The 15,133-nt window shown below is 58.4% G+C and overlaps 2 protein-coding genes across 2 annotated transcripts in view; one reads left to right on the forward strand and one right to left on the reverse strand.

Moving 5' to 3' along the window:
- Positions 1 to 1,402: 1,402 nt before the first annotated feature.
- On the forward strand, positions 1,403 to 8,748 carry VSIG10L (V-set and immunoglobulin domain containing 10 like). Its single transcript, XM_040632996.1, has 10 exons — positions 1,403 to 1,577; positions 1,659 to 2,498; positions 2,864 to 3,157; positions 3,308 to 3,592; positions 4,221 to 4,475; positions 4,918 to 5,196; positions 5,430 to 5,726; positions 6,584 to 6,697; positions 6,916 to 7,070; positions 7,548 to 8,748. The coding sequence occupies exons 1-10, from the start codon at positions 1,538 to 1,540 to the stop codon at positions 7,608 to 7,610; spliced, it is 2,622 nt and encodes an 873-aa protein (XP_040488930.1). The 5' UTR covers positions 1,403 to 1,537; the 3' UTR covers positions 7,611 to 8,748.
- Positions 8,749 to 11,502: 2,754 nt separating this feature from the next.
- Positions 11,503 to 15,133, reverse strand: part of IGLON5 (IgLON family member 5) — a 14,360-nt gene continuing 10,729 nt past the window's right edge. Inside the window, exons 5-8 of the mRNA XM_040632978.1 lie at positions 14,161 to 14,295; positions 13,870 to 13,990; positions 13,181 to 13,335; positions 11,503 to 12,178 (exon numbers count right to left, since the gene is read on the reverse strand). Of these exons, the coding sequence (XP_040488912.1) occupies positions 12,090 to 12,178; positions 13,181 to 13,335; positions 13,870 to 13,990; positions 14,161 to 14,295 (500 nt within the window). The 3' untranslated portion in view covers positions 11,503 to 12,089. The remainder of the gene's footprint in view (positions 12,179 to 13,180; positions 13,336 to 13,869; positions 13,991 to 14,160; positions 14,296 to 15,133) is intronic.

Consider the following 15,133-nt stretch of genomic DNA (forward strand, 5'->3'; position numbering starts at 1 on the left):
TACTCTACTCTCTTGGTGTGGTAGTCAGCCTAGCCAGATCCAAGGAGAGGGGACATAGACCCTACTCCTTAAGGGAGGAGGGTCAAATTTGCAGGCATCTTTAAGCTGTAAAACTACCCCATTATTGTAGCCCCCCAAGAACCACACTTGACACAAGGAAGGTGCTCACTCTGTATGATTACCATTGCTGTTACCATCAGCATGGTGAGAACACCCTGATAAGCTCAGAGGACTGACTGCGAGCTGAGCAGAGGCCCTGAGCCCAGCGCGGGGTGGTGGGAGCTTTCAGGAGTGAGCAGTCTGACCGCCCTGAGCCAAAGCCCAGCTCTGCCCTCTGGGCTGTGCAACTTCCTGCAGGTCCCTTGACCTCTCTGAGCCATAATCCCCTGGCCTGTAAAATGAGGATAATGACACCCAGCTCATAGGGCATTTGGAAGTGTGCGGGCAGATAATGCCTGGGAAGCATTTCGCATGGTTCCTGGCGCAGGAGAAGTGGTAATTATTATTATGATTCTTAACTAGGTGAGGCTGCAGGACAAGTTGTGTGTGTGGGGGGGGGGGGCAGGGAATGAGCAGAGCATTCCAGGCAGAGGAGAGACTGCCTGCAAATCTGGGATCTGGGAGGGGAGAGATGGGGCATGAGCATGGCCGGATGTTCAAAGAGTGGGTGTGGCCGGAGTGGTTGGGTCTGGGCCGCTCTTTGTCGGGAAGGGAACTTGGGTGTCTCCTGAGGGTACAGGGGAGTCACGGGAGGGGCAGGGGCAGAAAGGGGTCAAGTGTGGATCCATGGATTTGTGGAGGCTGGAGACTGGAGGGAGGAGGCTGGGGGAGAGGAAGGGTCTGGCCAGTGGGAATGGAGAGGAAGGGGCAGAGCAGGAGGGGAGAGGAGGGAAGAGGGCTCCCAGCCTCGGAACCGCACTTGAGATGGAGAGCCCAGGAAGGGGGTTGTGTTGGAGGGAAGATGCTAAGTTCGGTGGGATGCAGGGCATTTGAGGCCCTGGGGGGCACGGAGATGCAACTCTGGGTCTCAGGAGAGGGTGGGAGACAGCCAGTCAAGACCTGTCCTGAGGGGAGCAGGGAGCTATGGGAGGCCTTGGAGCAGAGTAGGAGCAGGGTCAAACGCAGGGATCTGAGGCTGCAGGCAGGACAGAGGCTGGTGAGGAGGAAGCCTGAACTGAGGCCAAGACCATCGGAGGTGGGGGCTCTCTGTAGGGTCACCTCCCCCTCCTCCAAGAGATCTTCCTGGCTTCTGTTGCCCACGGGTTTGCTACCACATTTCCGCTGGGACTCAGCTCTCCCCATCTTTCACCCTAGGGGTGGGAGCGCAGGGGTCAGATGGGACCAGCTGCTGAGGACAGTGGGGTGGGGTGGCTGGCACTGCCACTAGATTGGGGGTGGGGGATCCTGGCACCTCCCACTGGGTCTGGCTTCCTTCCCCGCCCAGGAAGCTACCAGTCCTGTCGGACTCGTCGACCAGGAGGCACAGGTGCAGGCCTCGGAGTCTCGCTCCAGTGTCCTCTCGGGTGCGGCCAGCACCATGGACACCTCATGGGCTCTGCTGCTCTTCCTGCTCCTGGGTAAGTCCCCTGCTCAGCCCCTTCCCCCACCGGTTCCCCTTCTCAGCAGCCCCTCAACGCCCTCCCCTCCTCTCCTTGCAGCCTCCGGAGGAGGCGTCCTCACCCATGGAGCCTCTTCTGGAGTTCAGCAAACCAGTTTCTCCCTGGACTCAGAAAGCTCTTCCCAGGGCCCAGGTTCAAAAGTCTCCTCCATCAAACCCCCCAGCCGGAAATTTCCAGATCAGTCTCCAGGTTCAAAAACCACTGCTGCTGTCCCTCATTCCAAATGGTTTCCTGAGGCCTCGAATTTTAGCGATGTGCCTCGGTCCGTCTGGTCAAATGTTTCTGCTGACGGCCAGAAGTTGAGCCTGGATCCTACCTTCTCTGAAATCCCGGATTCTGGAGGATTTTCTGATGTCTTAGGTTCTCAAGTTCCTGCCAAAGACTCAGAGCCCTCCTTCTCTGTTAAGACGCCAGCTTCAAACATGTCAGCTCAAGTCCCAGATCCTGAAGTATCTGTTGAGACCCCAGGTTCAAAAATCTCCCCTGAGGATCTTAAAATCACTGCCCAGACCCCTGAATCCAAGGTAACCGCAATAGCCCGCCCAGTGGAAAGCCTCCCCCAGCAAGTGGGGAGGCCTCTCTCGGTGCTAGTGGGGACCACCATCCAGCTCCCTCTAGTTCCGGTTCCCAGCCCCGGCCCTTCTGCTCCTCTGGTTGTCTGGCGCCGAGGCTCCAAGGTGCTGGCAGCTGGGGGTCTCGGGCCAGGGGCTCCCCTGATCAGCTTGGATCCTGCTCACCGAGACCGCTTAAGATTTGACCAGGCCCAAGGGGGCCTGGAACTTGCCTCTGCCCAGCTAGAGGATGCCGGGGTCTACACTGCTGAGGTTATCCGGGCTGGGGTCTCCCGGCAGATTCGGGAGTTCACGGTGGGTGTGTATGGTAAGTGGGTACTGAGGTCCAGAGTGCAGGCCCTTTGGGCAGGTGGCTGCTGTCTGATGGTGTTTTCTTCCCTGAGGAAAGGGTCCCTCGACAGGGGAGAGAGGAGGGATAAGAGGGGCTGGGGCTCAAGACAAGCGTTCTTGAGGGAAGTTGGACCTGGGGATCAAGACCCCTGGGGGTTTGGAATCTTGAGTCTCTGAGAGGAGAGACTGGGGGACTCAGACTCAGCAGTCTGTGAGGAGGACTCCTGGGGCTGGGCCTGGAAGTCCTGGGTGGGAAGAGTGGAGAAGGCTGGGGCATGGAGTCCCGGATCTAGGAGGCCAGCCGGCCAGGGACCAGGTCCTGAGCCCGTTCCCCTCTCCCAGAGCCGCTGCCCCAGCTGTCGGTGCAGCCCAAGACCCCCGAGACAGAGGAGGGGGCGGCCGAGCTCCGGCTGCGTTGCCTGGGGTGGGGGCCAGGTCGCGGGGAGCTGAGCTGGAGCCGGGACGGACGCACCCTGGAGGCAACGGACCCTCAGGGAGCAGAGCCACCCCGGATCCGCACAGAGGGCGACCAGCTGCTCATCACGCGCCCTGTGCGCAGCGACCAGGCCCGGTACACTTGTCGCGTCCGCAGCCCCTTCGGCCACACGGAGGCTGCAGCCGATGTCAGCGTCTTCTGTGAGTGGGGGTGTGCCTCCGGTCGGGGTCGTGGCCTGGGAGCTCAGGCTCCTGGTCCGAGGCGGAGGGGGGGTTGGAGGTCCAGCGCCCCGGGGTCGTGGCGGAGTCCCGGGTAACCCTGACTCTCCCGGTCCGGACCCCTTCCTCCAGACGGCCCGGATGCGCCAGTCATCAAGGTGTCCTCGGACCGCGACGCCGCCCCCGCCCTCTATGTCACGGCGGGCAGCAACGTGACCCTGCGCTGCACCGCCGCCTCGCGGCCGCCCGCCGACATCGCGTGGAGCCTGGCCGACCCGGCCGAGGCTGCGGTGCCCGCCGGCCCGCGTCTCTTGCTGCCCGCCGTCCGGCCGGGCCACGCCGGCACCTACGCCTGCCTCGCCGCGAACCCGCACACCGGCCACCGCCGCCGCGCTCTGCTCAACCTCACCGTGGCGGGTGAGCGCGGCCCGGGCGGGATGGAGCGGGCCCCCCGGGGGGCGGGGCCACAACAGAGGGGCGGGGCCAGCATTAACAGGATAGAGGTTCCTGGGCAAGGGGCGATCTCAACAAATTAAGCAGAGGGTCAAATGGCGAAGAGTGGACAGAAAGAGAAGGGACTTAAGGCGTTTGGGCCAGTAAGTGGGATTAGCAAATAAAGGCATTACCTGGGAAAGGGGCGGGGTCACAAGAGAAAGGGGGCTGGGTGATTCCAGAAGTGGGCGGAGTTCTCTTAGATGAGGGACGGGGCGCAACAGGAGGGGCATAGATGTCTGGCTAAAGGCCCAGAGTAATTTGGTGGAAGGGGTGGGACTACAAAGGAAGGGACGGGGTTATGTTTGCAAGGAAAGAAATCAGTGCAGAGATGTAGTTTCCTTAGCAAAGAGAGGCCGTCAGTGGGGACGCGGCTGCCCACTCAGCCCGGAAGTTTCTGGGAAAGGGAGCTGGGTGGCAAGAGAACGGGGCGCGGACGGCGCCTACGGGCCGGTGCCAGGTGCTGAAGTGTTGGCGTGAATGCGTAGAGAGGCGGAGCTGGAGGGTTGAGGGGTGAGAGGCTGACCCCTTGAGCTCTCCCTCCGCTCCACAGATCTGCCTCCCGGGTCCCCACAGTGCTCAGTCGAAGGCGGTCCGGGGGACCGCAGCCTCCGCTTCCGCTGCTCGTGGCCCGGCGGGGTCCCCGCCGCTTCCCTGCAGTTCCAGGGTCTCCCTGAAGGCGTCCGCGCGGGACCGGTGCCCTCGGCGCTCCTGGCGGCTGTCCCCGCCCACCCCCGGCTCAGCGGCGTCCCCGTCACCTGTCTCGCTCGCCACCTGGTGACCACGCGCACCTGCACCGTCACCCCGGGTGAGAGCCGGTGGGATTTCTTTCCTGTTTCCCGACGAGGGGGTATTTCTTATCTCCTTTAGGAAATGAGAAAGGCAGACTTCCAACTCCAGGAAAAGAGATTTCGTTTGTCTTAAACCCTGCAGAAGGACCAAGGTTTTTTCTATACCTCAAGCAGGGGAAGGGCAGCCCCCAGGAAGAGGGCTGACACCTTTCGACGTGTCCAGAGAAATGAAGGCTCGGGAATCACACTAGTTTCCCGGTTCAAAACCTGGTCCATACTATGTATCTAGTTAGTCGTTATTAAGGAAATCAGACGATGATTGAATGAGAGAGTGAGTGAATGGGCAGCGCTTCCTCGTTTGCTCCAGTTTCACTGCGATTCACTTCACCAAAGGGAGCAGGACTTGGTCTTTGACTGCAGAGTAAGGTCTTGACTTGGCGGGGTTTCTTCTACCCGCAGAGGCCCCCCGGGAGGTGCTGCTACATCCCACAGTGGAGGAAACGCGGTCAGGGGAGGCAGAGGTGGTGCTCGAGACCACCGGCTGTCCTCCACCATCCAGAGCCTCTTGGGCCCGAGAAGGGCGGCCTGTGGCCCCAGGAGGTGGGGGTCGCCTGCGGCTCAGCCAAGATGGGCGCAGGCTCGTCATTAGCAACTTCAGTCTGGATTGGGACCTGGGAAATTATTCCGTGCTGTGCAGCGGGGCGCTGGGTGCTGGGGGCAACCAGATTACTCTCCTTGGTGAGTCCCTTTCTTTCCCAGAACCCAGAAGTCCAGGTCCTCCAGCCCTCTCTAACCTCAGACCCCGTCCCCAGCCCCTTCTCCCTCAGATCCAAGAGTCCAGGCCCTCAGTCCCTTCCTCTTGTAGGCCTAGAAGACTCCCCAGACCCCCTGCTCTAGGACCTATGAATCCAGGTCCTCTGCCCTCTCCCCTCCAGGACCCATTAATCGAGCCCCCACCTTCGTCTCCCCAGGACCCTCCATCTCCTCGTGGAGGCTGCAGAGAGCCCAGGATGCAGCCGTGCTGACTTGGGATGTGGAACGCGGGGCCCTAATCAGTGGTTTTGAGATCCAGGCACGACGAGAGGGCCCTGACCTGGGTAGAGGCACTACCTACAACGACTGGGTCTCCCTACTCATCCTGGGGCCTCGGGAGCGGTCAGCCGTGGTGCCCCTTCCTCGTCGGAACCCTGGGACTTGGGCCTTCCGTATCCTGCCCACCCTGGGGGGCCAGCCAGGGACCCCATCACAAAGCCGAGTCTACCAGGCCAGTGAGTTGGGACTGTTGGAGCCTTTTCCTGGGCTGCCTCCCTTGCTCTGTTTCCCTGTATCCGGCTTGTCTGTTTGTATCCACTTTCTGGGGCCACGGTCACAAAGGACCATGAGCTGGGGGGCTTGGACCAACAGAAATGTATTCTCTCCCAGCTCTGGAGGCCAGAAGTCAGACATCAAGGTGTCAGAGCTCCGTCTCACGGAAATCGGGGCCATGCTCCCTCTGAGACTCGGGTCTCAGAGTCTTTGCCGACCTCTTCCAGCTTCTGGTAGTGGCCACCAATCCTTGGCCTTTCTTGGCTTGTAGCTGCATTGTTGTGGTCGGTCTCTGCCTCCAGCTTCCCACGGCCTCCTCTTCCCTGTGCGTGTCTCTGTCTTCTTGTAAGGACTCTAGTCATATCGGACTAGGGCTCATCCTCATGATCTCATCTTGACTTGATTGGTTCGATCGTGTCTCCCCCCAAAAGATATATTGACATCTTAGCCCTCCGTACCTGCGAATGTGACCTTATTTGGAAGCAGAGTCTTTGCAGAAGATCGACTCTGTTTCTGCGATAGCACATTATTTCTGTACAGCACATTTATTTTTCTCCTTGGTGCAACCTGTAATTGTTACTCATTTGTGCATTTGTTTCTGATTTCCCTAAAATTAATCCCGGTGAGAGCGGGTATCCGGGTTTGTTACCATCTGGTAGGATGCCAGGCACACCGGTTACGTGGTAAATGCTAAATGAATTGAGAGTCTGAGGTCCCAGGTTCCTGGGTCCTGAAATACCTGTAGCAGGTTGGTTAGGAAACTTGGGTCCAGCCCTGGCTCCTGCTCCCTGATCCTCCTCTATCTCTCTGTCTCTTCCAGGTCCCACCCTGAACTCCGGGGCCATTGCTGGCATCGTCCTGGGCTCCCTACTGGGCCTGGCGCTCCTGGCAGCACTTCTCTACCTGTGTATCTGCTGCCTGTGCAGTCTTAGGGGTGAGTGAGGGGCCCACTGGGAGGGTCCCTAGAAAGAGGCCCATTGGAGACCTGGCTGACCCAGTCAGCACGGCCACAGGTCCTTCATCCCGCCTTCTACCTCCAGATCAGCCAATCAGAGTAAGGCTCCGCCCCTTTCCCGAGCTTCCCTGGTCATTGGCTGGGTTGGTATGTCGGAACAGCCAATCACGTGTTTCTGTTTCTCTTCCTCTTACCAGGAGACTCTCTCAAGAAAAAGAAGCATCCCCCCTCCTTGACCCCTGTGGTTCCCCCCCTGGAAAAAAAGATGCAGAGCATAACCCCAGTGCAGACCTCACAGCCTCTGCCCCTCAAAGTCCCGCTGGAGGACCCGAGCCCAAACAGGGTCCACCAGGTGAGAGTGGGTGCCGCAGTGCCCTGGAATGGGGGTGGAACTTTTTGTGTTTTAGGGAGAGGAGATGGTCTGAGTCCTCTTCCTCCAGCTTCACTTGTTGGTTTACGAAGTTGGTAACCCCCCCCCCATACATAAAAATTGGACAGGAATTCCCATCAAATGTTTGTCATATTAAGAGTGAAATTCCAATTTCCCTCTAAAGGAGGGAAAACTCCTTTATTCTTTCTTTTCCATAAACATTGGCAAAACTTCCATTTTCTGTCAGACGTGGGATGGAATGTCTTCTTCCCCATGAAAGCTGGGCTGTTCCTTGTCTTATCTCTCCCAAGGGTGGGCGGACGTTTCTTTTTTCCCTGTTGTAAGTGGAGGGGACCCGGCTAGTATCTGGCTGATTTGAGCTAGTGCTAGAAAAGTGTGAGTCATGTCACATTCAGGGTAACCCCTGAGCTCGTCCCCCTCCCTTCCTTTCTCTTCCAGGCCACTGGCCCCGTCTTTCCGGGTGGGGGCCCCAGGACTGTTCGGGTAGCCACGCAGGTGTGACCAGGGCCCGCTCTGCACAGGATTTTTTTGGTAGGACCTCCTGTTTCACCCCGACTGCAGGCAGGGACTCCCTGTCCTGCTGTGACTGAAGACCCCCCCCCCCCAAATGTGACTACTTGAATTTGTGCAGCTAAGGAGCTGTGGCTTCTGGGCTCGGAGAGACTACTACTGATCTACCCGTGGGGTTTGCACAACTTCCCGGCGGGCAGGACCTACAGGCCCGGTGGTGGACAGGCAGGGCTTGTCCTGTGCTGCTCCGAGCCCCAAAGGGGGCCCAGCCTCATTCTCTCAGAAGGGTTTCCTACATCCGCTCCTCTCCTCCAGGCCATACCCCATCCAGCTCCCAGAGTCTTTATCTTAACATAGCTCAGACCACGTCCTCTCCTCTTTAAACCCTTCTAGGGGTGCCCATTGCCCTTCAGATATGGTCCCGACTCCTCACTGTGATTTTCAGAACCTTGTGGTTTGGCTTCTTTTCACTTCTGACCTCCCCTTCCTGTGCTTCACCCCTGCTATTAACAGGAGGCTTTCTGTGCACCCTGCTCTAAGCCCCAGAGTTTGCTTTGCCTGGAACACCACCCTTTGCCCCAGGTCATTCACTTCTCAAGTGTGATGGTAACTGAGCCACAGTGATTTATAGGAAATATATATTGGGTCATTCGGATGAGCAAAATATGTTTCCCAGACAGCTTCCACCTCGGTCCACGGTTCTTGAAGACGATTCAGAGCCACAAAGGCGAAATCGGGGTCTTGGTATTAATGAAGGTGACTTTTGGACCCCACCCAAAGGCGGGGCTGGTGGCTGGAGGACCAAACCTGTGATTAGAGGCCTGACCCCTCCCTACCCACCCCCTCCGACTAGGAGCAGGGAGGGAATGGAGGTTGAATCCGCCAATGGCCAGTGACTTAGTCAATCATGACGATATAATGAAGGCTCCGTAAACACCCAAGAGGACAGCTCTTGGTCCATTTCCGGAGAGCTTCCGCACTGCAGGACCCGGAATGCCCCCTGTACCGCTGAGCCGGGCCCCGAGCTCCACAAGGACAGAAGCTCCTTTGTTGGGGAGCTTGCCCCGTGTATCTCTTCATCTGGTTGTTGATTCATATCCTTTCTTGTATCATTTTAATAAACTGGTAAATTAAGTACGCATTTCCCTGAGTCCTGCCAGCCCGTCTAGGAAATTAATCAAATCCAAGGACGAGGCCTTCGGAACCTCCAGCTGTAGGCAGTCGCTCTGAAGCCTGGGTGGTGGCCTGGGGGGCGCCGCGGGTGTCTGAAGTGGGGCCTGGGGGCAGCAGGCTTATAGGACTGCACCCCTCACCTGTAGAATCTGATGCTGTCTTTGGGGAGACAGCGGCAGAATGGAGTTGAATTCTCAGACACCTGCTGGTCTTAGAATTGCTTGGTGTTGGGGGGAGAGCCCCCCAATGTTGGAATCGGGCCCAGAAACCCTAAAAATATAACCATTACCAGCACAGGAGGCTGCCTCGGTCATGGGTTCGGTCCCACAGCCTCTGAACGCCCGGCTTCTCTCACGTAAATCCGTATGTACTTGTTCAGCCTCTGACTCCCTCTCTAAACCGAGAACGTCATGACGGCAGAGGCCGTGTCATTATCCCCAGCACTTAACATAAGTACTGGTTGACTGAGCAAATGTTTTGGCGCCCCTGGAAGGCTGGGCTTGCTGCCGCTCTCCCCAGCGTGATGCCTTTCTTTCTTAGCTGGGTTTCTCATTGGAAATTTAGGGAGTGCATCAGTGAAGAGTCCCTTGGCTGCAAGTAACAAGATAAATGGTGGCAAAATAAGTGCTGGTTTGAGGCTGGCTCAGCAACGTAGTGACCCCGTGAAGGACCTGAGCTCTCTGCGCCCTTCTGCCCGGCCACTCTCCATGGGTTGGGACATTGTCTTATGTGGCAAGATGGCTGCTGGAGCTCCAGGCATCACCTCTTCATACAACTGTATCTGAAGACAAAAGGAAGGGAGCAAGGTTCCCTTCCCACGCCCCTTCCCTCGACCAACCTCATGAGTGGGGAGAAAACTTTCCTGCAAGCCCATCGGCAAAATTCCCTTATTGACCCCAAATGAGCCACATCACTGCAAGGGAGGCTGGGAAACCAAACATCTCAGCCTGTATCGTGGGAGGTGGGTCTGATCGGAAAGGTGGAAACAACTAAAGCATCTGTCTCAGGGAAGGAAAGGATGTGAGGTGTTCTGGTTAAAGATTGGGATGAAAGAGGCCTTTAGGGAAATAGAGGTCTTAGATCTTTTTGGAAAGGTGAAGGCTGGGGTCCTGGGTACCTGGGTCCTCTATATCTTTTTTATATCAGTTAGACCTTTCATTTCCTTTATTTTTTTTAAAGATTTTATTTATTTATGTGACAGAGAGAGAGACAGCCAGCGAGAGAGGGAACACAGCAGGGGGAGTGGGAGAGGAAGAAGCAGGCTCATAGCGGAGGAGCCCGATGTGGGACTCGAACCCAGTACGCCGGGATCACACCCTGAGCCGAAGGCAGACGCTTAACTACTGCACTACCCAGGCGCCCCCTTTCATTTCCTTTTTAATCACTAGTAAGAAACCTGACACCACAACTTGGCTTATACATATTCAGGGAGACTGTATTGCTTATGTAAATGAAGGTGGGCATCAGGTAAGTTCTGATCCAGCTGCTCAAATGATGTCACCATGGACTCAGTTTCTTTAGACCTTCCTCTCTGTATTCCATAGTGTTTCTCCCATTCTCAGCCTGTACATGCTATCTTCCCCACCACCGCTATCCCTACAGACCCAAGATCTGCCGCGTAATGGGGAAAAGCAACTGTGCAGATCTAGATAGACCTCACATCATTGTGTAATGCGTCAATTCCAAATCTACCAAGAGAGAAGGTAGAAATGACGCTGGGGAGGCACCACCAATGACCCTTTGCCCTCCACTCCCCCAAATCCTTAATGACCCTGACACTTGCAGGCAGAGACTTTGGAAAAAGGCGTTTATTGGTGTGGTGGTCTCAACACTCCCCATGAATCGGAACACACGGCCCCCAGGGCCCCCCGCCCCCTCCCTGGCATCCCTCCCCCGCCCCTCCCGAACCCCTGGACCCTGGGGATGGAAGACAATGTGGGATGGGGCCCACGCCCCCGTCTGAGGTACAGTCACTGCCCCTTGCCCCCCTGCCCCTGCTCTGAGCTCTTCCTCCCCAAGCTCTGGGTAGTGTGGTTTGGGGCAAGTGTTTCTAGAGGGTCTCCCAGGAGTCAGAGCTGGTGACTTGACATCTTGGTCTGGACTGGGGATGTCTGTTGATGCCTCTCTCTTCCCCACTTTGTGTGATGTGGTGTGCCAGGATTGCATATTCCTACCATCAGAGCTGAGGTTACAGCCTCTCAGCGCCCCCTCCTGACAAGTTGCCCGCCCTCCGGGGAACTACAGACCGGTCACCAGCTCTGGGGCGGCTGGAGCCAGGGGGCTATTGCTGGTCACAGTCGCTGGTATGTGGGTGTGTGTCTATCGGAGTGTGTGTGAGGGCGGTCAGGTCAGCCTTTGGGAGGAACAGTTGGTGGAGAGGCCAGGGAGTGGTAGACCAGCAAGCCCACACCTGTGGGTGGCTGCAGGGGGCCAAGGGGAGTTCGGGGGCGGGGTAGGGCAAAGCACTGAGGCAGACAGGTGACCACAGACACCAGTCTGACAGTTGGATGGAAGCACCGATTGGCCCAGATGGGGCCAGAAAGTCGGGGGAGGGGAGGGGGGCAGAGAAAGTGGGAAGGTCTCAGGCTGCTGAGCCAGTGATGGGGCCTCCGGCTACAGGCAGCCAGTGGTTGAAAGCAAGGAGGCCCGAGCCAAGATGGAGATCCCCACCTGCTCACAAAGGCCGAATGATAGCTTGACAGGTGAGTACGCGACACCCCTCCTCACTCCCAACCCACCCGGGAGACACTCTTTCAACAGGGAGGGGACGGGGTGGTGTGCGTGCATATATTGGGAACGCGGGGAGCCTGGAAGACCTCTCCTCACAGCTTCTGCCATGAAGCCCACATACCTACCTCCAGCCAGAGGTGAGAGACAGCAGCACTGGGGGCAGCGGGCGTGGGGGTTTTCAGGGAGGGAAGATGGCGGAGCCCCTTCCCCCCACACACATACACACACGGGCAGGCTCATGCTCTCACACACCCACTGCATACACACGATCCAGTTGACAGCCTGAGCTAAGAGAGGGGTGTGGGGTGGCCAGGGGTGGGTCACAATCGGAAACGTGAACGGTGGCGACAATGGCTGTAGAAAGATGCATAATTTTGCGTTATCCCTCACAGTGATGGGTTCTCTAAAGAGCCTTCCTCCTCTTCCTGCTCCTCCTCCCTTCTTCCTCCTCCTCGGTGGCAGAGAGCTCTTCCGCCCCCTCGAGACCCACGGCGCTTGCTCTCCCTTTTTCTCTCGCTCCCGGCCTCAGGCCCCGCGCAGGGGGAGGCGAGCTGCACTGGGTTCTTCCTACATCCTCCACCACAGCCAGCCCAGGGCGGAGAGGAGGGTCAGGGGCCCCGGGGGCCTCGGGGCCGAGTTCTCCAGGGATCCTGGGCCTGGGGAAAGAGAGAGGGTCACGGGGGTGGCCTGGGAAGGGGAGACCCCACGTGCGTCTTGCGGTGCCTTGCGTCCGCCCTGTCTCTGAGGGTCTCTTTGAGTGTCCCTCTCTAGGGGCCTTTCTGGGGCTTTCGCTCAGTGGGCCTGCTCTCCCCACTCTATCTCGCCGAACACCGTTTCTCGCTGCCACTCAGCCCCTCTCTCTTATTCCCTTTCTCAGATCTTCACGTCGTACAGTTTTGGTCTATCCGGTATGGCCACGAAGCGTCTTGCAGTGAGCACGGCCCAAAGAGTACTCTTGACTTTGCTCCCCGAGACTGGCTACTGCCCCACCCCAGTCTCTCCCCACTTCAGTACTTTCCTACTACATCTCCGTTCACCCAGCTACTCGAGCCAACACCTGCGATCGCCACGACGCCACTTCCTTCTTCCCTCCACCTTCAAAACATCTCCTTGATACAGGGACTCTGTGCCACCGCTCCTGGATTACGGCAGTAGCCCCCTCCCTGGTCCCTCGGCCTCCGTCTTGCGCCCCCTACAGGCCATTCCTCAAATAGCAGTCAGTGATTCTCCCTAGAAGCGTCAACCACTTGGTCATTCCCCAGGGGCCTCACCCTGTAGTAGAATAAAATCCAAAATCCTTTCTGTGGTCCATGAGACTTTGCCTCTCCCTTCCTATTTAAACTCAGGCTCCACGGTGATCACTCTGCTCAGATCATGCTAGCCTCCTTGCTGGGCCTTTGCAGACATACACCGTTCCCCTTGCCTGCAAAGCTCTTCCCGCACAGCTTGGCTGGACTGGCTGCTTCTTACCATTCAAGTCTCAGTTCCGCCCCCTAGTGGGCGCTCAATGATTCGACATGCATTGAAGGGATGGGTTTCTCGCTCAGTCGCATTGCTTGGGTCTCAGCGTCCGTCACCTTCCCAAGCTGGAGATCTGTCTGGGGCAGTCCCGGCCCCGCTCCCCGGCCCCCCCGCCCGCCCCTCCCTCTCGGACTCACGCAGGAGCCGCATGGATGCGCTGGACGTTCCCAGCCGGTTGGCGGCGCGACACGTGTAGTTGCCGTAATGCCGGGCGCTCACGTTGGCGAAGAGAAGCATCGAGCGGGTGCGCTCCGTCTGCACCTTCAGGCCCTCGGCTGTGCCGCTGATCAGCCTGCCGGGGATCCGGGTCAGGGACCGGGACGTGGGACACCGGCCCGGGACCCCCTCGGGGCGCAGAGCCCACTCCCCTCTCCCGATTCTCTGGCTCCCCAATTTCCCGGAGACCCCACATTCTGCTCCCTACCCTAGAAACCCCTAGTTTTGGGCTCTAGCTCCCCATGGGTCCCCGACCACTCCCACAGACACCCCTCTCCAGGCACCCCTGCCACTCAGGGTCACTGGACTCTCCCAACGTGTGCCCCCAATCTCTACACGCTCCCAGACCCTGCTGGACCCCAACCCCAATGGTCCTCTGAAGCTTCCCCACCACATCCTCAGCATCGACCCCCGAACTTCTCCCTGAATAGCCCCAAGAGACCAGGGCCCCAACATTCATCATTGTGGGACCCAAGTTTCCAGTAAGCCCCCGAGACCTCGCTGGGGCCCAGCGGACCCCATCCCCTAGAAGCTGGGTCCCCCAGTTCTCGGGATCTAGGGCTCGGCTACCTTCCCCACCCCCCTCGGCCTGCCCCGGTGCTGTCCTCACAGTCTGTCATCCTTGTACCACTGGAAGTCCGCGGGGGGCACCGCCATGGCTTCACAGCGCAGGAGGGCGGCCCGGCCCAGGGCCGTGCGGGCGCTGGTCACGTCCGTGATGGTTGGAGGATCTGGCGAGGGGCGAAAGTAAGTGACTTCTCCCAGCGAGGCGGGGACTAAGGGGTTGTGTCCCCATCCCCCTCCTCCCTCCTTCCCAAGAGTCCAGCACTTCTATCCTCCTCTTCAGGGACCCAGAGCCTGCCCCCCTTTCATGCCCAGGGCCAAGGGGCAAGGGGCTCACAGTTGACTGTGACCAGCACACGGCGGCTGTCGGGTGCTGAGTTCACGCCGTTGTGAGTCACGCACTCATATTCCCCGGCCTGGCCTCGCTGGATGTCGGAAATCTCCAGGATCTCGCCCTCCGAGGTGAAGCCGTCTGTGCGGGGAGGGAAGGGGAGGGGGCAGGGCCGGACACAAACACTTAACACGGGACAACACGGGCACAACACGGACACACATCAGCGGGGCAGGCACCGCAGGGCCTGGAGTGCCCGGGTCAGCGAGAGCCAGGAGGGGTTTGCAGGGGTTTGGGGTGGGGTGTGTGGGTCCCCGGCCTGGAATCTCCTGCTAGGGGTGGGACAGGGAATGAGGGACTGGGGCCTAGTAACTCGAACCCAATGGGGAGGGTCCTAGAATTTGGGGATGCTGTTGCATCCAGGGCTCTGGGAGCTCACAATTCAGATCATGGGGTGCCCAGTATCCAGTGGGGAGGATCCCAGGATCTTGGAGCTCAGAAAGAGCCAGATAATACAGACACCCCCCCCCCCGGGGGGGCGGGTCCAGAGTTCTGGGATCTTATTCTTGGGTTCAGGGAATCAGGATCTAGTATATGGGACAGCAATCCAGTCATCTGGGGGCTCAAGACACAACACCAGGTTCAGAAGACCCTTTGGGACTGAGGGCATCCAGGGATCCAGGATTTCAAGCTTAGGACTGGGGGAAAGGACCCAGGATCTGAGACCTAGTTACTGGGTTCTGGGGTCTTGGGGGATAGAGTGATTGGCACCATTGGTCTCTAAAGACCCAGTGAATGAGGGTCTAGGGATCCGGGGGATGGGGTGAGATCCTGGGAAAAGGGTGGTGGGTGTCTAGGATCTGGGATGTCATGTTCAGGTACCTCGGTGCTATGTTTGGGGGAAGCCTAGAGTAGTGGTTCTCAGCTCCATCACCAGAATCCCCTGAAGGGCTTGTGAAAACAGACTGGGGGGGGGGGC

This window comes from Ursus maritimus, unplaced genomic scaffold (genome assembly GCF_017311325.1).
Source record: "Ursus maritimus isolate PB19 unplaced genomic scaffold, ASM1731132v1 scaffold_19, whole genome shotgun sequence".
In the NCBI taxonomy this organism is placed as follows: domain Eukaryota; kingdom Metazoa; phylum Chordata; class Mammalia; order Carnivora; family Ursidae; genus Ursus; species Ursus maritimus.

What these genes read in the sequence shown, in the direction of transcription:
- VSIG10L (XM_040632996.1), top strand. Translation starts at nt 1,538, where the DNA reads ATGGACACCTCATGGGCTCTGCTGCTCTTCCTGCTCCTGG. An exon ending in GTTCACGGTGGGTGTGTATG is followed by an intron (nt 2,499 to 2,863) that starts GTAAGTGGGTAC and finishes CCCCTCTCCCAG; the next exon opens with AGCCGCTGCCCCAGCTGTCG. An exon ending in GCCCAAACAGGGTCCACCAG is followed by an intron (nt 7,071 to 7,547) that starts GTGAGAGTGGGT and finishes TTTCTCTTCCAG; the next exon opens with GCCACTGGCCCCGTCTTTCC.